The sequence below is a fragment of the Macaca fascicularis genome, chromosome 7, assembly GCF_037993035.2.
Source record: "Macaca fascicularis isolate 582-1 chromosome 7, T2T-MFA8v1.1".
Classification (NCBI taxonomy): Eukaryota; Metazoa; Chordata; class Mammalia; order Primates; family Cercopithecidae; genus Macaca; species Macaca fascicularis.
The window spans coordinates 144,745,448-144,771,151 of record NC_088381.1 but is presented as its reverse complement, the minus strand read 5'-3'; the positions used below and the strand labels follow the sequence as shown (position 1 = coordinate 144,771,151).

Sequence of the window (25,704 nt, the reverse complement as noted above, 5' to 3'; positions counted from 1 at the left end):
CTGAGATCCCATGGAACTCTCAGACTTTTTGCCTTTAATTTATGGGACAGGACCAAGAAATACTTAGAAATGAGGGCTCCAACTGTGTGTTTTGTGGTTTTCCTTTGTGGAACTTTACGCAATTGATACTCAATGTGTGTGTCATTGATAATATATATTTCATATAGAAATATTTTAAATTTATTTTTACTGTGTATCTGCCATTAGAATGCAAACTTCAGGAGGGCAGGGCCACGCCCATTTTGTTCGCTGTATCTCTGGTGTTAACACATTGCTTGGTATATAGTAGGCACTCAGTGAATTCAGGAATGTCTTGTGTGTCCATACTTCTGAGGAATGGGAAACTCCACAGAAGTAATTGTTTTCAGAGAACTAAGGATATTCTTTTTTTTTTTTTTTTTTTTTTTGAGGCGGAGTCTCGCTCTGTCGCCCAGGCTGGAGTGCAGTGGCGCGATCTCGGCTCACTGCAAGCTCCGCCTCCCGGGTTCCCGCCATTCTCCTGCCTCAGCCTCCTCAGCCTCCCGAGTAGCTGGGACTACAGGCGCCGCCACCACGCCCGGCTAATTTTTTTGTATTTTTAGTGGAGACGGGGTTTCATTGTGTTAGCCAGGATGGTCTCGATCTCCTGACCTCGTGATCCGCCCGTCTCGGCCTCCCAAAGTGCTGGAATTACAGGCTTGAGCCACCGCGCCCGGCCGGATATTCTTTTAACTTTGTTGCTGTTACTCCTGGAGCTGTTCTAATGCCCTCTATGGCAGCCTTAGTGATATAGTATGCTAGTCCAGAGGTTTCCAGACCAGTAGAGTCGTAGGGATCTCAGAGGAGGGCCCCTCCCCACCTACACATTACAGTAGTCCCACTTATATTTACTTGGCATATTTGGTTTCCAAATAAGATTTTTAAAAAACAGAAGCATTCTGCTGCTGAAAATCCACCACCACCACTGCCAAAAGACATCTGCCAAAATCGAAAGCCTCTAACTTCGTGCATATGAATCAAAGAACCTCTGCCATCTGGTACACGCAGAGGATGTTTCAAGGGGCAGATAATTAGCAAGTCCTTGAGACTAAAGCTCAATGACCTAGTCCATAGGTTTAGATCAGGGTTTCTCAATCTCAGCACTGTTGATGTTTTGGGCCGGATCATGTGTTGTGGGTCCGTCCTGTGAATTGTTGGAAGTTCAGCAGCGTCTCTGTCCTCTAACCACTAGATGCCAGTGGCACTGCTGCAGTTGTGACAACCACGGTGTCTATAAACATTGCTAAATGTCTTCTGACGGCAAAATCACCGTGGTTAAAAACCATTGTTTAGAAGGACATAAATATACATAGGCTCCAAACAACATATTTGAACAGTCTTTCAATATTTGAGCCACTTTTAAGTTTTCTTGCCTTAAAAAAAAATTGCCAGTAAAATGAGTCTAGTGATTGAGGGCCAGCATTGTACATGTCACTTGTCCTGTGCTGTAAATAAATGGCTGAGTGAGTGTGGGAGTTGTTTGCTCTCACCAAAATGCTATGCTCAGAGTTTTTTTAGAGTTTTTCCCATGTTCTTTCTTGCCTGTTGGTTGTGATTTGTGGCTGCAGTAGCAAAGAGATGTCAGCTGTCTCTTACTGTCAATTGTTGGCACCTTGTAATTTATAGCCTCTGATGTGTTGTGGAATGGGAAAGCAGATAATGAAGTTTGTGAAGATTTTATTACAATAAGTAGCTTTAAGAAGAGGCTTAAGGGCCTTTGCTGAGATGTAAATTGTATAGATTTTTGAGACTCTACTTTAGGACTTTTTCTTTTGGAGTACATTCATAGATCAGGGAATTTATACAACTAGAAAAGCTCTTAGAGATTATCTAGTTCAAACTTTGCTTGTCTCTATTTTTTTAAATTAAATTTTTTTTTCCAATTTTTTTTCTTTTTTTTTTTTTTTGAAATGAGGTCTCACTTTGTCTCCCAGGCTGGAGTGCAGAAGGGCAGTCATAGTTCACTACAGCCTCGACCTGGGCTCAAGCAGTCCTCTCATTTCAGCCTCCCACGTAGCTAGGACCACGTGCATATGCCACCATACTTGGCTAATTTTTAATTTTTTGTAGAGATGAAGTTTCGTTATGTTGCCCAGGCTGGTCTGTAACTCCTGGCCTCAAGCGATCCTGCTGCCTCTGCCTCAGCCTCTGCCTCCCAAAATGCTGGGAGCCACCACGCCTGGCCTCTTGTTCCCATTTTACAGTCAAGAGTAACTCCATCTGACTAGGGGCATTGTTCAAGGTCAGTTTTATTAATTTTGCTGCTAGATCATAACCCACAGTTCTGATTCACAGTCAAGTGCTGGTTCTAATGTAATGTGGTTCTTAGAACCAAAGAGTTTGTTAATAGTTTTAACTAAGTCATGTAAAAGGAGTGTGGTTATATGTGCCCATCTGTGTTCTAGATTATGTGAGAGAGCTGTTCTTTCATGCACTGAATATTTATCAGATCCCTGCCTTATAAATTAGTCACCACTTGTAAAGAACAGTGCCTGGCACATAGTGAATACTTTGCCCTGATTATGATGATGATGTTCAGGCATTAAGGTGGGCAGGCTCGGTGATGGTACGATGAGCAAGGTGGATATGGGTCTTGCTTTTATTGGGCTTATGTTTTAGCTGGGAGAAGAGTGTGGATTGGATGACAGTCTTATAACCTGGTATTTTGGCTTTCCTCCTAGATGCTTTCTTTACATGTCGAAAAAATGTCCTTCTGGCGAAGAGCTCATCCTCCCAGGTAGAAGGTGACTTTGCCATGGCCCCTCGGGGCCCTGAGCAGGAGGAATGTGAGGGCCTGCTGCAGCAGTGGCGAGAAGAAGGGTCGAGCCAGGTACTCTCAACTGCAAGTGAGGGGCCCCTTGTAGATAAAGGACTAGCCCAGAGCAGCCTGGCACTTCTGATGGATAATCCTGGAGAAGAGAATGCTGCTTCAGAGGACAAGTGGTCCAGCAGGCAGCTGAGTGACCTTCGGGCAGCAGAGAACCTGGACGAGCCTTTCCCTGAGATGCTAGGAGAGGAACCACTGCCGGAGGTGGAGGGCCCTATGTGGGCAGCTATCCCCATGCAGACGGACCCCCAGTATGCAGACTGTGCTGTCCTCCCAGTGGGTGCCCTGGCCACAGAGCAGTGGGAAGAGGACCCGGCGGTGTTGGCCTGGAGCATAGCACCTGAGCCTGTGCCCCAGGAAGAGGCTCCCATCTGGCCCTTTGAGGGCATGGGGCAGTTGCAGCCTCCCCCAATGGAAATACCATATCATGGTGAGTCTGACAACTGACTGAGTGAGCCAAGGGAGCAGGGTGTCTCAGGTGTGGGCAGAGCCATTGCTAAAGAGAAGATTCTATGGTAGGGAGCTCTGCCACTGCATTCTATTTTTCTAAGAATCTTGGCGTGTAAGATCTAGAGGGGCCTTACAGATCATCTCATCCAGCCCCATGGTTTTAAAGGTGAAATAATCACAGTGCAAAGAGGTAGCAGAACATGCCTAAAGTCATAAAGCCAGGTAGGGGAAGAACTGAAAGCATACTCTAGTTCTGATTCTCCACAATATCATTTCTCTGGTGGTAACCCTAGGGCTTTCTGAGGGTAGGGATGGAGAGGTCTCAGGGCCTCTATTCTCTGTCTCAGTCACAATCACCTCAGTTTTATTTGTGTTGTATATTCAGAGTCCATTAAAATTTGAAGAAAGGCATCAATAGATTTGAAATCCACTATGCTGCCACATGCCATAGGGGAGATGGGGACACACTGTGGTTTCTAGTCCTACAGACTCTTCCAGGTTTAGGGATCAGAAAACATCTAGGGCTGCAGTTAACTCTAGAAATGTCTTTAACCTCAGGTGACTGTTAAGCACACTCATCTGAGTGATTCTCCAGAGATATATGGATTTATCAAAAATGAGAGATTGTCAGCTTGCATATATGGAGCATCTATTAGATGCTAGGTACTGGTGATGTAGTGGTAAGCAGGCCAAGATCTCTGGTTTTGTGGAGCTAACCATGTCATCTGAAGAATGTCCATAGAGTGCTGCTCAATTACCCACAGAGAGGGATGGGTGACAGGGCAGATGGTAAAAGGAACTTCAGGCATAATATTACTGAGTCAGGAGTAATGGTGCCTGAGGAGATGGTGGTGCCTCTGCATTACTTGTACTTGCCATGGAATACTTCTCCCAATCCCTTTTCAGAAATTTTGTGGCGAGAATGGGAGGATTTCTCCACCCAGCCAGATGCTCAGGGCCTGAAGCCAGGAGATGGCCCTCAGTTCCAGTTCACTCTGATGTCTTATAACATCCTGGCTCAGGACCTGATGCAGCAGAGCTCAGAGCTCTATCTACATTGCCATCCGGACATCCTCAATTGGAACTATCGCTTCATGAACCTCATGCAGGAATTCCAGCACTGGGACCCCGATGTGAGTGAGGGGGGAGTTGCCATCTTGCATTGTTGCTGGACCTGGGCTGTTTCCCAGTGCTCTTAGAAGATGAGTTCAACCCCATAGTTGTTCAAATGATTGGAGTCCTATCTAGGGTTAGAGTTTGCCTGCCTGGTGTCAGTGAGTTGTTGGCAGATGCTGAGAAGAATCTCCCTAGGTGTGCACTTTCCAGCACCTTTATGCAGGAAGGGAGGCTTGAGGGATTCAAGGAGCAGGAAAATCCAGTGCACATGTCTAATCTCTTCAGCTTAGGTCTGGGCCTGCTCTTGCTGTTGGTGACTGGGAAGTTTCACTGTGACCCAGCAGCTTCCTACCTGGCCTCAGGACCTGCTCCTAGAGGGTGGGGGTCACATTCCAGCACTCCAGAGTGATTGGGTTTCTTGTCAATTTCCCAGATCCTGTGTCTCCAGGAAGTCCAGGAAGATCATTACTGGGAGCAGCTGGAACCCTCTCTGCGAATGATGGGTAATGCAGCTCCCTGGGATGCTTGCCAGCTTTTCTTTCTACAGCCTTGCCTACTCTCTCCTGAAGACCCCATCCTTCCCTTTTGTCTTGGTAAACCCTCAGTTGCACCTGTGAGCTAGCTCCTTCCATGTGTGCCTGAGAAAGTAGAATTCTGCAGTTTTAAAGCAATTCTGACATACATTGCTATTTGATCCTTGAAGTAACCAATGTGGTGAGACTGTTATTATTCCCATTTTACAGATGAGAAAACTGAATTTCTGAAAATTCGTGTGACTTCCTCAGAATCACAAAGCCACAAAGCTAGTAGATGTGGAGCTAGGAATCCAGCTTGTCTGACTCTAGATTCTGGGCTCTTTTCTATCATGTTACATTGCTTCATACCCTTCCCTCCTTGCCCTTCCAGCCCCTCAGTCACCTAGTTACAACTGTAAGGGGGAACCTGCTGAACCAAGGACGTGGCAAAGGCTTCTTTACTGAGTAGCAGGAACAATGCCTCAGGGGCACACACTGGGACTGCTGGTGCTGGTTGGAAGGGATTCAGGCTTTAAGGACTCTGACCCATCTCCTTGGTGGGGTTTTCCTTGCAGGCTTTACCTGTTTCTACAAGAGGAGGACCGGGTGTAAAACCGATGGCTGTGCTGTTTGCTACAAGCCCACCAGATTCCGCCTGCTTTGTGCCAGCCCTGTGGAGTACTTCCGGCCTGGCTTGGAGCTACTTAATCGGGATAATGTGGGCTTAGTGTTGCTACTGCAACCACTCGTCCCAGAAGGCCTGGGGCAAGTCTCGGTGGCCCCGCTGTGTGTGGCAAATACCCATATCCTTTACAACCCACGCCGGGGTGATGTCAAGCTGGCCCAGATGGCCATTCTCCTGGCAGAAGTGGACAAGGTGGCCAGATTGTCAGATGGCAGCCACTGCCCCATCATCTTGTGCGGGGACCTAAATTCTGTCCCTGATTCACCTCTCTACAACTTCATCAGGGATGGAGAGCTCCAGTACCATGGGATGCCAGCCTGGAAGGTGAAATGGGAGAGGCCACAGTGGGGGTGGGAACATGGTCTAGAGAGAGATTCAGCTGTGAGCATCAGTGCTGCTTCTGTGGCAGGGACCTCAGTACACCTGCTCTGGCCTGTTCCTCCTTTTTCTTGTTATGTTGAATAGCTTGTACCCAAGCCTGGAAGTTAAGAATTCTTGAGTACTTTGGCATGTTGGGATTTTTTTCAGTTTTTATCATTAATATTTTTAATTCACAAGTAGTACGTGAGTATGTACTTGGAGGAACTTAAGCATTATACAGTAAGGCACAGGCCTGTTTTATTACCCACATTCCCTTTCTATTCTCTTAGAGTCACATAATGACCGTTCTAAGTTTGGTGGTAGTCTTTTAGCTTGTTTTCTTTGCATTTACAGTGGTATCTATGTTCCTATGATATTGTAATCGGTGTTTACATTTGTTAAGCACTTAACTCTGTGCCATGTGCTATTTTGAGCACTTTATACTCATTAACTCATTAGTTTTCACAATTTCCATCATGGCTTTCATTTTATAAATGAGGAAACTAAAGCCCAGAAAAGTGAAGTAATTTGCCATAGGTTATGTGGGTAGTTAGTGGTGGAGCCAGGATTTGTAACCAGGTGGTCTGGCTGCAGAGCTCTTACCCTCAAATACTGTGCTGTGATTGCTTATAACAGCCAATATGCAATCTGCCATGTGTGTTTTATAAACATGATACACTACTATATGTTTCATTTGTAGCTTGTTTTTTTCCACTCAGCAATTTGCATATGGATCTCATTCCTTCTAACTGTTGAGTGTTGATGACAGACACCTCATAGTTTTATCAGCTTGTGCTGATTTCTTTATGTCACTTAATCTCCTTGTTCCTCTATTTTGCCCCTGCTGTTTCAATTTATTGACTAACTTTTGGCAAGGCACGATGGTGGAAGGACACAAAACGATTGAATTACTGTTGCGCACATGGGATTTTATGTAAATGAGCCAGATGTGTGCAGAGAAAGGCATGATCTTGCCCTAAAGGAGCTGTAATCAAGGAGCTCAGGGAACGAGGAAAAGAACGGACTGCCTGCCACATGACAGGCACTGTTAGGCATAGTGAATGAGAGCACTTGCTTTGAAGCCAGACAGTCCTGAATTCAGATCCCTGCTCTGCCACCTTGAGCAAATTACTTAACTTTCTTAAACCCAATTTGCCTCATCTATACAATGGGGGATATAATGGGACCTGCCTCAGAGGTGTTTTTTTGGGTGAATTAAATAAAATAATGCGTGTAAAGTGTTTTCCAGTATCTGGTTCAAAGTCAGTAACTGGTAGTGATATTAAGATTCTTAACTGTACATGGTATTATTATCCCATTTTATTTTTTTATTTATTTATATTTTGAGACAGAGTCTTGCTCTGTTGCCCAGGCTGGAGTGCAATGGCATGATCTTGGCTCACTGCAACCTCCGCCTCCTGGGTTCATGTGATTCTCCTGCCTCAGCCTCCTGAGTAGCTGGGATTACAGGAGTGTGCCACCATGCTTGGCTAATTTTTGTATTTTTAGTAGAGACGGGGTTTTACCATGTTGGCCAGGCTGGTCTTGAACTCCTGAACTCAGGTGATCCACCTACCTTGGCCTCCTGAAGTGCTGGGATTACAGGCATGAGCCACTGCTTCTGGCCTATCCCGTTTTATAGTAGGAGATATTGAACCCAAGAGAGTTAGCTAACTTGCCCAAAGTCACACAGCTATTAAGTGGCCATTGAATTGCAGATCTGTTTTACTTCAGATGACATATTGAAAATTTATGCCCTTATAGGGCAGGGGGATTCTGTCTATCACTACTCTATCCCCAGCACTTAGCTAGTGTCTTTTGGCTTTCAAATATTTGTTGTTGTTAAATGGCATAAAGGGACTTGCTACACACGTTGGAGATGTGCAGATGACTGATGTTGCCGAATGTTTCCCCTACTACGTTTTGTCCGTTCCCAGGCTGCTCATTGGCTTTGACCGAGGATGGTGACGTAGATACGGTAAAGTGCTTTGGTGCTTTCCCATTTGGTTTGACCCTGTGGTTTCCCAGTAATAGGTTCAGGATATTAGACCTTGATCCAGAAGATCCAAAGATGAGGATAAACCTTTAACCATTGCAACTTAAAGCCCCTGAGAGTTGATATTCCCTGTGGAGGAGAATTGTATTGATTTTTTGGAGGTAAAATTTAGAGAACCACATGTTCATACTATTCGATTCCCCTTGATTCAGTCTCTTATCCTCCTCCTGTTTCATGGACATTTCAGTGTTGCCAGTGAAAAAGTAATGGTTTTAATTTGGTCCTTATTTTTAACCTGCCCCTGAGACTTACATGCTTGCTTATACCATGTATGTAGTGTGTGATTGTGTGTGTTTGTATTTGTCCACATGTCCCAAAACATGGGCTGTTATTTCCTTTTTCTATCTTGGTTTCCTTATTCCCACCCTGCTCTTTCCTTGCAGGTATCTGGACAGGAAGACTTCTCTCATCAGCTTTACCAGAGGAAGCTGCAGGCCCCCCTGTGGCCCAGCTCCCTGGGCATCACTGATTGCTGTCAGTATGTCTCCTCCTGTCACCCCAAGAGATCAGGTGAGCACACGTCACATTCTTGGTTGGCTGTGTCTTCGTGTCCATTTTGGGAGAAAGCTGGTGTCTCAATGACAAGAAAAAGTGTAATCCCTCATTTCTCTTAGCATATTCTTCTGTTTTCTCACTGTCCTCCCAATGGCCGTCCAATAAAATGGACAACTTTAAATCACAGCCATTGGAAAATCTCCTTGTCTTCTGAATCCTTCCTCTGTGGATCTATGCTGGAAGTTGCTTGGTACTAAGGAGGTCTCAGCATGTTGCTTCATCTTCTTTCACTATATGGCTTTTCCTGGTTTACAGAGAGACGCAAGTATGGTCGAGACTTCCTGCTACGTTTCCGCTTCTGCGGCATCGCTTGTCAGCGACCAGTAGGATTGGTCCTCATGGAAGGGGTGACAGATACTAAGCCAGGTAATGGAAACTAATCCCAGTTTCTTGGTCTTCTTTCTTCTTCACTCCTGATGTTTGTCAGTTATGTGGTTTCCTGCTCTTTTCTAAGTATAGTTCTTAGAGATTAGCTTCTGGTAATACGTATACTTGGAAGCTCAGTTGAGTTCAGTGGCCATTGCATGGATGTGCAGTGTGATAAGAGCACCAGACCAGGAATCAAGACACCTGAGTTCTAACTAGCTTTGAGAGCTTGGGTAAGCCACTTAACCTTTTTAGACTTAAGTTGTTAATGACTAGCATGTGTACAGCATATATAGGGGAGAAGTTATACACGATGGGGCTTTGAAAATCATAAGGTGACAGTGGTTCTGGTTTTAATAAAAGTTGATCCTACTGAGAAATTTCAGATTGAATGTAGCAGCGTATACTTGACATTCTCCCCTTCTTGTCTCTGAAACCACTTCAAAGCAACAAGGAGAATGGAAAAAAGAAATGTAAACTCCATTGTAGACAAAACTGGGAGATTTGAAGATACCTGACACCAAGAACCACAACACAGAAGGAATGCCTGCAAGAAGCGCTGGAGATCGTGCAGGGGTGCTAGAGGAAGTATAGAGAGACTTATCTGGGGGATATGTGGATCTCAGAAAGAACTAGCTGAGTACTTTTTTCCATCTGGAGCATAAAACCGAAATCCCTTTTTTTTTTCCAACAAGAATAGAAAGCACAAGTCATGATAGGAGAGTCTCTGGACCAATTTTGATCATATGAGGCAGTGGAGGAAGGACTGATCAAGGATCAAGCCATATTTCTGTTAAGCAATCTGGTCAAGTGGTAGAGAGGGTAGATAAGATACTTGTAGAGCTGCGTATCTCTTTTGGCTTGGGAGAGAAAGATTAAAAGGATGCCTACATAACCCTGTGTCAAAAAGAAAATTCCTGTTACTTGAAATACCCAGTCCTTCCCTTATATAAACTTTGCACAAATAACTGGTGGAGAAAAACCTCAACTAATTCAAAGCTGGGTTGTCAAAAAGGAAGAGCATGGAATCTGTACTAAAATACTACAAGAAAAAAGGAACAGAAAAACAAAAGGCGGATAAAGAATGTTTAACTTCAAAGATAAAAATAATTGCCATGGAGCTTATAGAAATTATGATGACTTTCTCATGAATAAAGAAATTGTCTTTATTTTAATTTAATTTAATTTTTTTTTTTTTTATGACGGAGTCTCACTCTGTCACCAGGCTGGAGTGCAGTGGCACCATCTTGACTCACTGCAACCTCCGCCTCCTGGGTTCAAGTAATTCTCTTGCTTCAGCCTCCGGAGTAGCTGGGATTACAGGCGCACGCTGCCATGCCTGTCTATTTTTTTTTTTTTTTTGATTGTAGTAGAGATGGGGGTTTCACCATGTTGCCCAGGCTGGTCTCGAACTCCTGACCTCAGGCAGTCTGCCTGCCTTGGCCTCCCAAAGTGCTAGGATTATAGGCGTGAGCCACTGCGCCCGGTCAAGAAATTGTCTTTATGAAAGAAAGAGCACAAAAATAACTGCCTATAAAGTAAGTTCAGGCATGTGGCAAAACATCAGAAGATGCAATGTAAGCTGCAGAGCTCAGAAAAGAAGTGGAATAAAACATAAAAATATTACAAAAAATAAAGACAAAATTGTATGCAGCACAAGTAGGAATAGATACTGTTGAAAACAAGGTAAGAGACAGGCCCGGAAATCCAAACAAAACAAACAAAATGAGAAGTAAAAGGTTAGAAAGGATTAGAGAGAAAATGACAGTAGTGAAAGATAAAGGAGATTTAACTTATACATAATTGGAGTTCCCAAAGAAGAAAGCCTATAATATAATAACACAGAAAAAATATTTAAAGATAATTATTCAAGAAAGATTTTTCCAAAGTGAAAAGATGTGAATTTTCAGATTGAGAAGACATGTGTCCCAGTAAAAAATGATACAGGAGCCAGGCACCCTGGCACACACCTATAATCTCAGCATTTTGGGAGACCAAGACAGAAGGATTGCTTGAGCCCAGGAGTTTGAGACCAGCCTGGGCAACAAAGTGAGATACCGTCTCTACAAAAAATCAAAAAATTAGCCAGGCATGGTGACGCGTGCCTGTGGTCCTGGCTACACAGGAAGCTGAGGCAAGAGGATTGCTTGAGCCCAGGAGGTCAAGGCTGCAGTGAGCCATGTCCGTATCACCGCACTCCAGCTTGGGTGACAGTGAGACTAAAGATGTAGGAGAATTAATACTAAGACATTCTAGTGAGGTTCTTGGAAGTCAAAGATGAAAGAGTCTTTTGGGCCAAAAAAAAAAAAGATGTAGGAGAATTAATACTAAGACATTCTAGTGAGGTTCCTAGAAGTCAAAGATGAAAGAGTCTTTTGGGCAGTTAAAAGATTGAGCTACTTTGAAGTCTAGCAGTAATGAGGTTGACCTCAGACCATTTTTTTTTCTTTTTCTTTTTTTTTTTTTTTTTGAGACAGAGTCTTGCTTTGTCATCCAGACTGGAGTGCAGAGGTGCTATCTTGGCTCGCTGCAACCTCTGCCTCCTGGGTTCGAGTAATTCTCCTGCCTCAGCCTCCCCAATAGCTGGGACTCTGGGCATGCACCACCATGCATGGCTAATTTTTTTGTATTTTTAGTAGAGATGGGGTTTCACCATGTTGGCCAGGCTGGTCTCAAACACCTGACCTCAGGTGATCTGCCCACCTCAGCCTCCCAAAGTGCTAGGATTACAGATGTGAGCCAGCGCACCCGGAAGACTTCAGACTTCTTAATATTGACGTCCAACTCCAGAAGACAGTGGATTAAGGTTTCTAGGAAAGAAGATATAGTTCAAGAATATTATACTCAACTAACAACCTTTCTTCAAGAAATTACTAGAGGAGTAGCTGAAGGCAACCAAGCAATGGCTGGGAAAACTATAGTAAAAGGACTGCTGATTAACACTGAATTTATTTTTTTCTTGCAAGAGTTTAATTTGAATTGGCGTTTTTCACAGAGCAACAAACATGTCTGTGGCCCAGTTTATTTTTAATTGCAAAGTGAAAGTATTATTACAGCTCTGTCAATAGCAATAGTAATAACAATGATGGCCACCCTGTATTGAGTGAACCAGCAGGTACAGGAACTGGGATAAGTAAATTCTGTGTCAGTCAGGTTTAGGCAGAGGAGCTCAGTGGTTTAGGATTACAAAAACAGTAACAGGATCTCACTTAGATAATTTCATATTAAGAATAGGTTATTTAAATCAGTGATGTACTTGAATGAAACATAAAATAAATAGTAACAAAATTAAACCAAGAACCTTTAAAATATATACTGACAACCACTTTGTAGGTAGAAAAGACTCATTCTATAGGGGCAAAATAGCCAGTTCCCCAAAGGTGCAAAATAGCAGTAGTATTTTGAAAATTGAGATTAGATTTGGGTAAACACACTCATTCTCCACATACTCTGAATGTACCCTTCTGTTTGTTCAATGCTCCTACCCAGGGCTGAACAGGCTCTTGATGAATCTCTTTTAAAGACTCTAAATCTAAATTTTTTTTTTTTTTTTTTTGAGACGGAGTCTCACGCTGTTGCCCAGGCTGGAGTGCAGTGGCGCGATCTCGGCTCACTGCAAGCTCCGCCTCCCGGGTTCCCGCCATTCTCCTGCCTCAGCCTCCTGAGTAGCTGGGACTATAGGCGCCCGCCACCGCGCCCGGCTAATTTTTTGTATTTTTAGTAGAGACGGGGTTTCACTGTGGTCTCGATCTCCTGACCTTGTGATCCGCCCGCCTCGGCCTCCCAAAGTGCTGGGATTACAGGCTTGAGCCACCGCGCCCGGCCGTAATTTTTTTTTTTCATGACAGAGTCTCACTGTTTCACCCAGGCTGGAGTGCAGTGGTACAGTCGCGGCTCACTGTGTAGCCTTGATCTCCTAGGCTCGAGCGATCCTCCCACCTCAGCCTTCCGAGTAGCTGGGACTATAGGCACATGATACCATGCCAAGCTAATTTTTGTAATTTTTGTAGACATGGGGTTTCACCATGTTGCCAAGTCTGGTCCCAAACTCTTGAGCTCAAGCCTTCCTCCCGACTCGACCTCTCAAAGTGCTAGGATTATAGGAGTGAGCCACCATGCCCAGCCAACTATCCTTATTTTAAAAGGGCCATGAATGGAGTACAAGGAGATCTTAGTGTGTGAGTTCATTTTTTCTAGAGGCTCTGTTTAGATATGCTAACAATATTTCCAGTTCAATACCAGAATCATCTAACCCAACCGTGCATTTCAAAACATGACAACCCAACTGTGACACTAGCTTGAATGGGGAGCCTTGGAGTACAAAGAAAGATTCAGTGCTAGGTTTGATGGTTTGATTTTCCCATAAGCTGACATGGCATTGTAGTGGAGCATTCTGCGCCATCAATGTGTATAATAAAATACATTGTGATTTTTACTATTTCCAACTCCCTTTTTTTTTTTTTTTTTGTTTGTTTGTTTTGGTTTTTTTTTTTTTTGAGACGGAGTCTCACTCTGTCACTCAGGTTAGAGTGCCATGACACAATCTTGGCTCACCGCAACCTTTGCCTCCTGGGTTCAAGCAATTCTTGTGCCTCAGCCTCCCGAGTAACTGGGATATACAGGCATGTGACACCACGCCCAGATGGTTTTTGTATTTTTAGTAGAAACAGGGTTTCACCACGTTGGCCAGGCTGGTCTTAAACTCCTGGCCTTAAATGATCCACCCACCTTGGCCTCCCAAAGGGCTGGGATTACAGGTGTGAGCCACCAGGCCCAGCCCCCAACTCCCTTTGTAATGGAATAATTTGTTAAAAGGGTATTTAATTTTTAAGTTCTCCCTCATTGTTAACATTTCTATTATGAATGATTTCTTTTTTCCAGTATGGTTCTTAAAGATACTGTCTTAGTCCATTTGGGCTGTTGTAACAAGATACCATAAACTGGGTAGCTTTTAAACAATAGAAATTTATTTCTCATGGTTCTAGAGGCCGGGAAGTTGAAGATCAAGGCACTGGCAGAGGCTGGGTACAATGGTTCACACCTGTAATCCTAGCACTTTGGGAGGCTGAGATGGAAGGATTACTTGAGGCCAGGAGTTTGAGACCAGTCTGAGCAACATTGCAAGACCCTGTCTCTACAGAAAATTCAAAAAGATGAGTTGGGCATGATGGCATGCAACTGTAGCCTTAGCTACTCAGGAGGCTGAGGTGGGAGGATCACTTGAGCCCAGAAGTTTGAAGTTACAGTGAGCTATGATTGCCCCACTGCACTCCCGCCTCGGCAACAGAGACCCTGTCTTTAAAAAAAAAAAAAGGGCACTGGCAAATTTGGTGTCTGGTGAGGGCCTGCTTCCTGATTCATGAGCATCATCTTCTCAATGGTGGAAGAGGAAGAGGAAAGGGGTCTCTTTTGGGCATCTTTTATAAGATCACTAATCCTATCCGTGAGGACCCCACACTCATGACCTAATCACCTCCCAAGGTGCCAAGTGCCACCTCCTGCTGTCATCACTGTGGGGGTTAGGATTTCAACATATGAATTTGGTTGTGGGGACACAAACATTTAGACCATAGCAGACATTAAAAGGAATTACTGTGTTTTCTTTCTCTTAGGCACTGGCCCATTACACTGAATCTTGGAGCTTTAAGTCTTTTAACAAGTAAGAGCAAACCATGTGCACAATTTAGCACATTACAGAAAAGGCAATTGCTAATGGGTGATTTTTATAAACTCCTAGTTAACAAACTGACCAGAAGGTCACATAGTCACACAGCAAAGGCTAAGGCTATCTGGTCAGTTTTCTTTTTCTTTTCTTTTCTTTTTTGAGACAGGGTCTCACTCTGTTGCCCAGGCTGGAGTGCCCAGAGTCTCACTCTGTTGCTCACTGCAACCTCTGTCTCCTGGGCTCAAATGATTCTCCTGCCTCAGCCTCCCAAGTAGCTGGGATTGCAGGTGCGTGCCACCATGCCCAGCTAACTTTTTGTAGTCTTAGTAGAGATAGGGTTTCACCATGTTGGCCAAGCTGGTCTTGAATCCTGGCCTCAAGTGATCCCCCCGCCTGAGCCTCCCAAAGTGCTAGGATTACAGGTGTGAGCCACTGTGTCTGGCCTGTCTGGTCAGTTTTCTAAGCAGAAAAGTTAATTTTAGCTTGTTTGTTTTTTAACAAGCCTACAGCTAACATAAAAGAGCGGGAAAGTCCTAAATCCAGCTTCTCTACTGGCTGTTGTGTGATACAACTGAGGATCCTCTTCCCAAGTACTTGTAGAGGAACTTGCATGTGTTTGGCTGCTACTGTTGCTGAATGGGCCCAGGAAGAGGCTGGAGCTCATGTAGAGGTAGCAGCTCATGTGACCTAGAGCAGAGTAGATGGAAGCCTTAAGTCCTGTATAACTGCCAGAGCAGTACTGTTTGTTCACAGTGCTGCATGGTAAACATGGTGTCTAGGGAAATCATGTTTAAGATCCTGCAGGTCACTGTGACTTTGTGTGTGTGTGTGTGTGTGTGTGGCATATTGTAATTATAAAGGATGTAACTCAAAGATACTAGTGTTAAAAATGTTTATGCTCCAAATAACATTGCATCAACAATCACAAAGTGAAACCATAGGCTGTAACATGGAGTAATGGACAATAACTAAAGGTAGAAGGCTTTAATTGATCTTTCTGAGTCTGCAGTAGATCAGGTAGATAAAAGATGACTAAGAATATAGAATAACTAAGTAACATGTCGGATGATAAATCTGATTCATATATATCAAACACCGAACATTGACAGCAGAGAGGACATTTTCTTTCTAAGAATTCATAGGAAATTCTTAGGAATTGATCATATATTAGATCATAAAGCACATGCAATAAACATGTAAGTTAAAATTGAAAAAGAGGCTGGGCACAGTGGCTGACGCCTGTAATCCAGAACTTTGGGAGGCTGGCTGAAGCAAGTGATTCTCTTGAGTCCTGGAGTTCGAAATAAGCCTGTGCAATGTGGCAAAACCCTGTCTCTGCAAAAAATAGAAAAATTAGCCAGGCATGGTGGCATGTGCCTATACTCCCAGCCACCCAGAGGCTAAGGTGAAAGGATGGCTTGAGCCCGGAAGGTCAAGGCTGCAGTGAGCTGTGATCACACCTCTGCCTGAGTGACAGAGCGAGACCCTAGCTCAAAAAAAAAAAAAAAAAAAGAAAAAGAAAAAGAAAAAAATACTGTGAACTGGACATTTAAAAAACTTTTTGATCAAAGAGGAAAATTTAAACTGAAATTGCAGAATATCTGGAAAATAACAATAATGAAAATACCATTATATTTGTTAGATATAGCTAAAATGGTGTTCAGGGAAAAATTCATAGAATTACATAGAATATTTAGAATCAGAATGATATTAATAGATATGAAGGGATGAAAGTGAATTAAGGCACCCAGTTCAAGAAATTAGAAAAAAGAAAGAAACCGAAAGCAGAAGGAAAGAAGATTCAAATGGAAATAATTTTAAAAACAGAAAAATGGAAGAACTCATAAACCCTTAAGAGTTGGTTGCTTGGATGAAAAACAGCTGTCAATTTAAAAAGCTTATTAGCTAACCTATGTAAGGGGGAAAAGAGGAGCAGTAACAAGCATCCAGATGCAGAGGAATCAAGAATCACAAGGGTTTTTGTTGTTGTTTTTGCTCCACTAAGTGCAAAAGAAATGGAAAATTTGGTTGGCATATAAATGTAATTTACTAAAACTGATTCCCATGGAGATTGTCTAAATAGATTAATGACCATGGGGTGAAAAATAATAGGAAAAGTTCTCAGAGATACAGTCCCTCAGAAACACCAGGCTCAGATTGATAGGGAATGTCCTCAAACCTTTCAAAACATATATTTCCATTATTTAAATTGTTACAAAGTACAGACAGAGAAAGGGGCCAGGTTATTTTTATGAAATAATATTGACACCGACACCTGACAAATACGCAGAAAGAGAAAACTACAGACTCTAATGTTCTCCACCTATGAATATTGATGCAAAAAAATTTAAATGGAAGATCAGGAAACAAAATCTAGCAGCACATTGAAAGAGTAATATACCATGACCAACTGGAGTTTATTAGAAATATAGGGATAGTTCAATATTGAGATATCTATTAACATAATTTTATATATGTGTGAAATCTAAAATATATGAAACCTGTGCCATTCTCTGTATAGATGTTGAAGAGACATCTGTTAACCTTCAACATCTATTCTAGATTCTTTTAAAATGAACCCTCTTAAGAAAAAAATGGATAATTTCTTACACCATTGAAATATATTTATTTCAACTCCAAACAGCATCTTGATTAAAGAAAAAAACTCTAATAGCATTCCTGTTAAAGTTAGGAACAAGACAAGGACAAGACTATCATGATTTAACTGTGTTTGGAGATACCAGCCAACAGAATTAGAAGTAGAAAATAGAAATATAGCAAAATAGAAGCATAAAAGTGGAAAGGAGGGGGTAAATTATTACTTGCTGATGATATTGTTTTAAAACTGGTAATCCAAGAGAATAAACTAAAACAGCATTAAGCATTGAGATAATTCTGGAAGGTAAACTGGGTACACAATTAATGTGCAGAACTTAGTAGTGTTCCTTTATAAAGATACATGTTTATTAAAAGATATAATGAAAAAAATACACTGTGTAAGAACAACAAAAAGAAAAAATATAGAAATCTAACAGGAAGAATATAAGGCATATAAAGGGGAATTTCTTTCTTCTTTTTTTTTTTTTTTTGAGATGGAGTCTCGCTCTGTTTCTCACGCTGGAGTGCAGTGGCACGATCTCGGCTCACTGCAATCTCTGCCTCCGATGTTCAAGTGATTCTTCTGCCTCAACTCCCGAGTAGCTGGGGTTACAGGCACCCACCACCACGCCTGGCTAATTGTTTGTATTTTTAGTAGAGACGGGGTTTCACCGTTTTAGCCAGGATGGTCTCAATCTCCTGACCTCGTGATCTGCCTGCCCCAGCCTCCCAAAGTTCTGGGATTACAGGCGTGAGCCACCGCGCCTGGCCTAAGTGGGTATTTCATTTCATCTAAACTATCAAATATATTGGCATGAAGTTGTTCATAACATTCCCATATCCTTTTTTTGAACAGTTTTACTGAGATGAAATTCACATGTCATAAAATCCTCCCATTTTAAGTGTGTAATTAATTGGCTTTTAGTATATTCAGGGTTGTGCGACCATCACCATGATCTAATTTCAGAACATTTTCATCACCCACAAAGGAAACCTTACACCCATGAGTCACTTTCCATTCACTTCTCCCCTTGTCAAAAATCAATTGCCCATAGATGTATGTTTTTCTGGACTCTCAGTTCTGTTCCCTTCCTGTCTGTGTCTGTCCTTATGCCAGAACCACACTGTCTTGGTTACAATAGTTTTGTATATAGTAGTCCACCTTCTCAGTGATTTTGCCTTCCTTGGTTTCAGTTACTCATGGTCAACTGAGGTTCAAAAACATTAAGATACTCTGAGGGAGAGAGAGACCACATTCACATACCTCTTATTACAATATATTGTTATAATTGTTCTATTTTATTATTAGTTATCGTTAATCTTTTACTGTACATAATTTATAAAGTCAGCTTTATTATAGGTATGTTTAGGAAAAAACAGTATATTTAGGGTTTGGTACTGTCCATTGTTTCAGGCATCTGCTGGGGGTCTGGGTATGTATCCCCCATGGATAAGGTGGATTACTGTACTTTTGAAATAAGGATGAGTAAGTTCTCTGACTTTGTTGTTTTTAAGATGATTTTTGTCTCTTCTGGGTCTCTTGCATTTCCACATGAAATTTAGGATCATCATATCCATTTCTGCAAAAAAAAAAAAAAAAAAAAAACAAAAACCAACCAGTTGGGATTTTGATAGGCATCTACAAATCTTTCCTTTCCTTTCCTTTTTATTCCTCCTTTTTCTCCTCCTCTCCCCTTTCCTCCCTCTTCTTCCTTCCCCTCCCCTCTTCCTTCTCCTCCCCTCTCCTCTTTCCTTTTTTCCCCTCTCCCCTCCTCTCCTTTTTCTTCTCTCCCCTTTCCTTTCTTTCCTTTCTGTGACAGGGACTCAGTCTGTTGCCTAGGGAACTATTGCCATTTTAACAATATTGTCTTATGGCCAATGAACATGGGCTGGTTTTCCTTATTTAGATCTTTAATTTCTTTCCAAGTTTTGTAATTTTTAGTGTTCCTACACTATTTTTATTAAATTTTTCCTAATCATTTCATTTTTTGATGCTATTGTAGATGGAATTGTTTTCTTTATTTCATATTTGGATTGTTGATTGCTACTGTATAGAAGTATTTTGTGTATTGATCTTGTACCTGCAATCTTGCTGAACTCATTTATTAGTTCTAATAGTTTCTTAGTGGATTTCTTAGGATTTTCTCTATATAAGATCATGTCATCTTGCAAATAGAAATAGTATTCCTTCTACTCCAATCTGGATACCTTTTATTTCTTTTTCTGTCATAAATACTCTGACTAAAACTTTTGGTACAGTGTCAAATAGAACTGGTGAGAACAGACACCCTTTTGTTTCTGATCTTAAGGGTAAAGCTTTCAGTCTTTCATCATTAAGTATGATATTAGCTGTGAGTTTTTTATAGATTCTGTTTATCAGATTGAGAAAGTTTTCTTCTATTCCTAGTTTTTTGAGTGTTTTTAACTCATGAAAGGGTGTTGGATTTTGTCAAATGTTTTTCCTCTGTCCAGATAATCATGTGGCTTTTTTTTTTTTTTCAAACTTAAGTGTTCTATTGTGACGTATCACATTCTATGATTTTCAGATGTTAAACCATGCTGACATTCCTAGGATAAATCTTATTTGTTCATAGTCTATAATCATTTTATATTTTGCTGGATTTGGTTTGCTGATATTTTATTGAGGAATTTTACATCTGTATTCATAAGGGATATTGGTCTATAGTTTTTGTTGTGACATTTTATCTAGTTTTGGTGTCAGAGTAATGCCTCATGAGTTAAGTGTCTCCTCTTTTTTTTTTTGGAAGTGTTTGTGAAGGATTTGTATGAATTCCTCTTGAAATGTGTGCTGGAATTCTACAGTGAAGCCATTGAGCCTGGTGTTTTCTTTGTGGGATGTTTTAAAATTACAGATTCAGTCTCTTTATTTGTTATAGGCGTATTCAGATTTTCTGTTTTTTCTTGAGTTATTTTGCATAGTTTGTGTCTTTCTAGGAATTTTTCAATTTTATATGAGTTATCCAATTTGTTGGTATCTAGTTATTTATAGCATTCACTTATAGTTATTTTTTATTTCTAAATGGCTGGTGATGGCCCCTCTTTCATTTCTGATTTTAGTAATTTGAGTATTCTGTTTTCTTGGTCTAGCTGAGGGCTTGTCAGTGTTGTTGCTGATCCTTGTTATCCTGCTAATGTTAGTAGGATCTGTACTAATGTCCCTTCTTTCTTTCCTGATACTGGTAATTTGTATCTTCCTTTTTTAACATTCGTATGTATAATATGTATGTGTGTGCTTATAGATGTATACATATATGTAATGTGTATGTATATATACATGTATGCATACATACATAGACACACACAGTGGATGGTATGTAATAGAAAGTCTTTGAAGGAATATACCAGGAATTTGGTAACATTGGTGGCTTCTGGAGAAGAGAATTGAGTGGCAGAGGAGGGCAAATGAGAGGGAAACTTCACTGATATTTTTTGCTACATTTTGATTTTGTACCATGTGACTATATGGCTTTTTTTTTTTTTTTTTAATCAAAGAAAAACAAAGGTGAGGAGCCACAGAAGATAATGCTGTGTTAGACGCCCTACATCTGCTTTCTGAGGTTTTTGACTTTGGTTTATAGTCATCTTCTCCTCCTCACTGTTTCTCTTCCCTTTCTCCTCCTGGATCCTTCTGAAGCAGTCCAGTCAAGTATCAGAGGGATTTTAGGGTGAAAGGTTCTGACCCTGTTTCACTGTCTGTGGATGAGAAAACCTTTTTCTCTCTGGTCCTCTGCAGAGCGACCTGCAGGTTGGGCTGAGTCTGTCTTTGAGGAAGACACATCGGAGCTTGAGCCTGCCTCCTCCAGGTAACCTTCTCCAGTTCTCTTCTGTTTTCAATCCAGCCCTAGCCTAGGTGTAAGAGAGAGATTCCCACTGGTTGTCCTGAGGCTGACTTGAGGGAGCACTTTTTGATAAGCTCTTTTTCCCCTAATATCTGCTAAGCTTATAGAGGGTTATGTAGGTATGCAGAAGCCAGAGGTGACCCACCCATGTTCCTGCAGGTGAAAAGGCTATGTACTCTTTCCTCAGAGGGTAAAGCCTCACAAAAGAGGCCTGGGCCCCAGACAGGGGTACATTGGGTATACTTTACCAGGTAACAAGCAGATAGTGGGGGATAAGGCGTGTCAGGGAGTTTCAGTACAAATGTGTGTTTCTAGGCTAATTTTAGCTAAGACTGCCAGCCCCTTGTTAGCATGGGAAGGAATTGGCTGAGATTGAGTCATTTGAGATCATCCTTTTAAAAAAAATCTTCATAAAACCCACAGAAAAAGTGACCTAGGGAAAATTTAGTAATTTTTGTTGACTAATATTTCCCCCTTCATCCCTGTAGGACTGTAGGTACCATCCAGCACTGCCTCCACCTGACCTCAGTATATACCCACTTCCTGCCCCAGCGTGGCCGCCCAGAGGTCACTACAATGCCATTGGGTCTTGGAATGACAGTAGATTACATCTTCTTCTCAGCTGAGTCCTGCGAAAATGGGAACAGAACTGGTAAGCCTGATGTATCCTGAGTTCCTCCACCCCTAGGTCCCTGGGAACAGCTAATGGTAGGTCAGGCATTTGGTAGCATGTCTTGGGCTGCTGGGATTTAACCAGTAAAGGAGCAGATTTCATACCTCCCTTGCGCAGGTCATCCTTATCATTCTCCCCATAGGCCACTTGCCTGCCTTGTCTCTTTTTACTCTTGCAGCATTAAAGAGAGGAGGGTAGGACAATCACTCCAATCCCCATTTTAGAGGTAAAAATAGAGATCTAGGAAGTGGTTGAATTTGTTTAATGACAGCCACTGAGTGGGGGACTTGGTTAGGTTAGAGACCTTATTTTCTGTCTCCTCTCCCCATACCAGTAGGCACAGTATAGCAGTCTGCCAGCCCCATGCCTGTATTGTGTAAAGAATGTTTCTTTTTCGCCAGGCATGTGTATTACTGTTATGGCCAGGCACGTGTATTACTGGTTCACACCAGTAATCCCAGCACTTTGGGAGGCCAAGGTGGGTGGATCACTTGAGGTTAGGAGTGAGACCAGCCTAGCCACATGATGAAACCCTGTCTCTACTAAAAATACAAAAAATTAGCCAGATGTGGTGGTGATGCCTGTAATCCCAGCTACTTGGGAAGCGAGGCAGGAGAATCGCTTGAAATCGGGAGGCGGAGGTTACAGTCAGCCAAGATCGCGCCACTGCACTCCAGCCTGGGCAACAAGCATAAAACTCTGTCTCAAAAAAAAAAAAATTAGCCAGGCATGGTGGCAGGTGCCTATAATTCCAGCTACTCAGGAGGTTGAGGCAGGAGAATCACTTGAACATGGGAGATTGTACCACTGTACTCCAGCCTGGGCGACAGAGCAAGACTCTGTCACCAAAAAAAGAAAAAAAAAAATTTTTTTTTAAAGTATTTGAATTGATGGCTTATGTTTAAAATTCAGATTTTATGGGCTGGGCGCAGTGGCTCACACCTGTAATCCCAGCACTTTGGGAGGCCGAGGTGGGTAGATCACGAGGTCAGGAGTTCAAGACCAGCCTGGCCAAGATGGTGAAACCCCATCTCTACTAAAAATACAAAAATTAGCTAGGCATGGCGGCAGGCACCTGTAATCCCAGCTACTCAGGAAGCTGAGGCAGGAGAATCGCTTGAACCCGCGGGTCGGAGGTTGCAGTGAGCTGAGATTCCGCCACTGCACTTCAGCCTGGGCAACGGAGTGAGACTCCATCTAAAAAAAAAAAAAAAAAATCAGATTTTATATAGAAAACCTGGATCTCTAGCTTCTCTTGGAAAATCAAAAGATCTTGTAATGGTGGGCTCTCCAGCTTGCCCCAGTCCCCCAGAACTCACCTGTCTATATTCGTTGATGATATTATGGAGTATCTCTGAGAAAATGAGGCCTCCTCAGCCAGATGCTGCAAGAGGAGGTGAGGGGCGGTGGGCAGCCAAGGGGATGCAGCCTGCAGAAGGCATAGTTCCCAGAGGGCTCTGCCACTGCCTGCCCATGCAGCGTGGCTGTGGCTGCTTTTACCCATTGGCTTTTGCTTTGTGCTCCAGATCACAGGCTGTATCGAGATGGAACTCTCAAGCTCCTGGGTCGTCTCTCCCTTCTCTCTGAAGAGATTCTCTGGGCTGCCAATGGCTTACCCAACCCCTTCTGCTCTTCAGACCACCTCTGCCTGCTAGCCAGCTTCGGGATGGAAGTCACCGCTCCATGACGGGGCTCCCAGGGGAAGAGAGCTTCTCTTTCAGAAGAGCTCACTGGATCAGAGACTGTGGAAAAATCCCATGCTTCTGGAAACTTAGATCCAAGAAACTTACATCCCCTCCCTTCCCCCTCCTTGTTCCCTTTTTCCCATGGTTAGATTTTCTCCAGGCCTGGCCGCGTTCTCTGCCTGTGGTCCTTGCCTCACCCCAACCTCTTCCTAATCCTGTGCCACACACTCAGTGGCCTTGGGAGAGGCAGAAGGGGGGCTCCCCCTTCCTTCCATGTATCCAGAGCTCCCCCTTGATTTTTAATTACCAGGGTTGTGGGAGTTATTGATTTCATTGGTTATTTGCTTTCAGGCTGTTTCTTGGTGTACCTTCTGACCTGACCTTTTCCCTGCCTTCAGGACCTCTGGGCCCAGCCCTCTTGCCAGGCATGCACATGTGAGATATGCATATCATGTATGTGTCCTCTTGGGGTGAGACTGTTCTGCACAGCCATGCCTGCCTCTGACCAGTCCACTTTTCACATTGGGGCTGTAGGCCTAGGAGCAGGTTCAGAGTCTTCCCAAGTACCTGTGTATGACTAGGCAGCAGCAGGGCATGGCCCCATCTCTCCTTTTAGCCTCTGTGTTTCATTAGGCATTCATCCTGCCAACCGGGGCAGGCCCGGCATCTGGGCTCTGGGAACAAATGGGGCCCACATCCTGGAGTGGCAAATTTTGGGGGATGCGCTACTTGTCCCAGCGGGCTCTGTGCCTCCAACCCAGAGCTCCCTACAGACCTGGTGTAATTTCTCAAGGGCCCATCCCTTTCCCCAGGCTTCCCTGAGGGAGGTGGAAGTTTGAACCCTTATGTGGAGTTCATTGGGCTAGGGTAGTGGTATGAGGTTTAAAACTATTTAAGGATGAGGAGGAGAAAGAGTCTTCAGGAAATTCTTGTTTCACTGGACTCTGCAGTCTGCAGAACTGGGGCAAGGGTAGGAGTTCCAGTAGGGGAAGGAGCAGGTAGACTCTGCAGCTGCCTCAGGTGGGACTCAAGACCTAAACTGATTCTCTTTTCCTCTCCACTTCTAAGAAGCAATTTTCTGTTCCTCTCCTCCCACCACTTTTTACTTTCTGCTACCTCCCGTCTCCCGCTTCCCTTCCATTTCCTTTCTAGAAAACCCTGGTATTCAACTCAGTCCAAACTGCCTCAGCAGAAAGGTGGCCTTGGACAAAACGGGTCCAAGAATTTGAAGTGGCAGTGTTTGCAGATTGGCTCTGTCCAGCAAGGCTTTAGCTGCTTGTTGCCTCTGCTTTCCCTCCCCTCACACAGAGGTGCCCTGGCTTATTCAGGGGACTCCTTAGTCCACACTGTGTCACCTGCATGCCTTAATCTTTCATTGCTGGGGTGTGGCCTTGGGAGATCCTGGGCCAGCCCCTCCACACATCTCCCTAAGTCAGAGTGGCTGCTGGCCCTGGTAGATTTGAGTGCTTTTGCCTCACTCGACCTTCAGAGTGGGACTGAAGACAGTGGCCAAGAGACTTGAGTTTGGGACAGTGAGCCAGGGGTTAAGGTTCTTTCCTTTTTTTGAAAGCCAAAGACCCAGTTTGAATTGTGCTGCTGCATTCATGGTTAGAAGCTTTCCATGCCTATGTTCTAGGGAATTTATTTTTCTATGTGTGTATATTTTTAAACTTTGTTTCCTGGGTACTGGGCATGTGCCTGTCTGAGCCCCAGGTCTGTCTACACCCCACCATTCATTCTGTCTGTCCGTCCCCTGGACACTGCCTAAAAGGGTCTCAAGCCAGTGCCCTATGGGTTCCTAGGACTAGGGCCCGTTTGTTCTCTTCTGCTGGGAAATGCAGCTTTAAAATGGCTAGCGAGGGCAGAGGGCAGGTGCTTGATAGTTTATCTTTTCCTTGCTTTCTTACTTGTTTCTGTTTTGAATATGAAATGGGGTTTTAAATGGTTATTAAACTCTTTTTCCAAATAAAGGTTTACCTTTTTTTCCCCCCATTGTTGGTCATTTTTTTAGAATCCTGAAGGGATTAGGTCCTTGAGAGAGGGCCTGAAGAATGAGGTGGGCAGAGGAAGAGACTGAGGAGCTTTTGATTTTGGGGTGGGGTCTCAAGACATAAATCTAGATTGAGAAATGTGTTGTAAGGTTTCCCTCTATTAGCTGAGGTAAATTCCCACTGCTCTGAGGCCTGGGAGGAACAGGGCTTGAGTGAAACTGCCTGCCTTGACACTGTTGGGGTATAGCTTTCTTCTGTCCTTGCCAAGTGAGAGAATGACTCTT

General features: G+C 43.1%; 2 protein-coding genes across 31 annotated transcripts in view; both read left to right on the top strand.

Annotated features, from left to right (window-relative positions):
- ANGEL1 (angel homolog 1) overlaps nucleotides 1-25,421 on the top strand; it is a 75,993-nt gene extending 50,572 nt beyond the window's left edge. For 21 of the 30 annotated variants that reach the window (XM_005561863.5, XM_045396792.3, XM_045396787.3 and 18 more), the window contains 9 exons: nucleotides 2,700-3,275; nucleotides 4,202-4,428; nucleotides 4,845-4,914; nucleotides 5,502-5,935; nucleotides 8,411-8,537; nucleotides 8,838-8,948; nucleotides 20,966-21,035; nucleotides 21,560-21,723; nucleotides 23,271-25,421. In XM_005561863.5, the coding sequence (XP_005561920.1) occupies nucleotides 2,700-3,275; nucleotides 4,202-4,428; nucleotides 4,845-4,914; nucleotides 5,502-5,935; nucleotides 8,411-8,537; nucleotides 8,838-8,948; nucleotides 20,966-21,035; nucleotides 21,560-21,723; nucleotides 23,271-23,431 (1,940 nt within the window). In that variant the 3' untranslated portion in view covers nucleotides 23,432-25,421. Of the gene's footprint in view, nucleotides 1-2,699; nucleotides 3,276-4,201; nucleotides 4,429-4,844; nucleotides 4,915-5,501; nucleotides 5,936-7,828; nucleotides 8,042-8,410; nucleotides 8,538-8,837; nucleotides 8,949-20,965; nucleotides 21,036-21,559; nucleotides 21,724-23,270 lie in introns of those variants that run through there. The other 9 variants (XR_012416024.1, XR_012416026.1, XR_012416021.1 and 6 more) reach the window with 4 other exon arrangements.
- LOC123574612 (uncharacterized) lies at nucleotides 23,435-25,421 on the top strand. Its single transcript, XM_045396801.2, has one exon. It carries the CDS (start codon nucleotides 24,328-24,330, stop codon nucleotides 24,949-24,951), a length of 624 nt encoding a protein of 207 aa, XP_045252736.2. The 5' UTR covers nucleotides 23,435-24,327; the 3' UTR covers nucleotides 24,952-25,421.
- Nucleotides 25,422-25,704: the final 283 nt, after the last annotated feature.

Coding starts and splice junctions, on each gene's coding strand:
- LOC123574612 (XM_045396801.2), top strand. CDS start 24,328: ATGAGGAGGAGAAAGAGTCTTCAGGAAATTCTTGTTTCACTGGACTCT.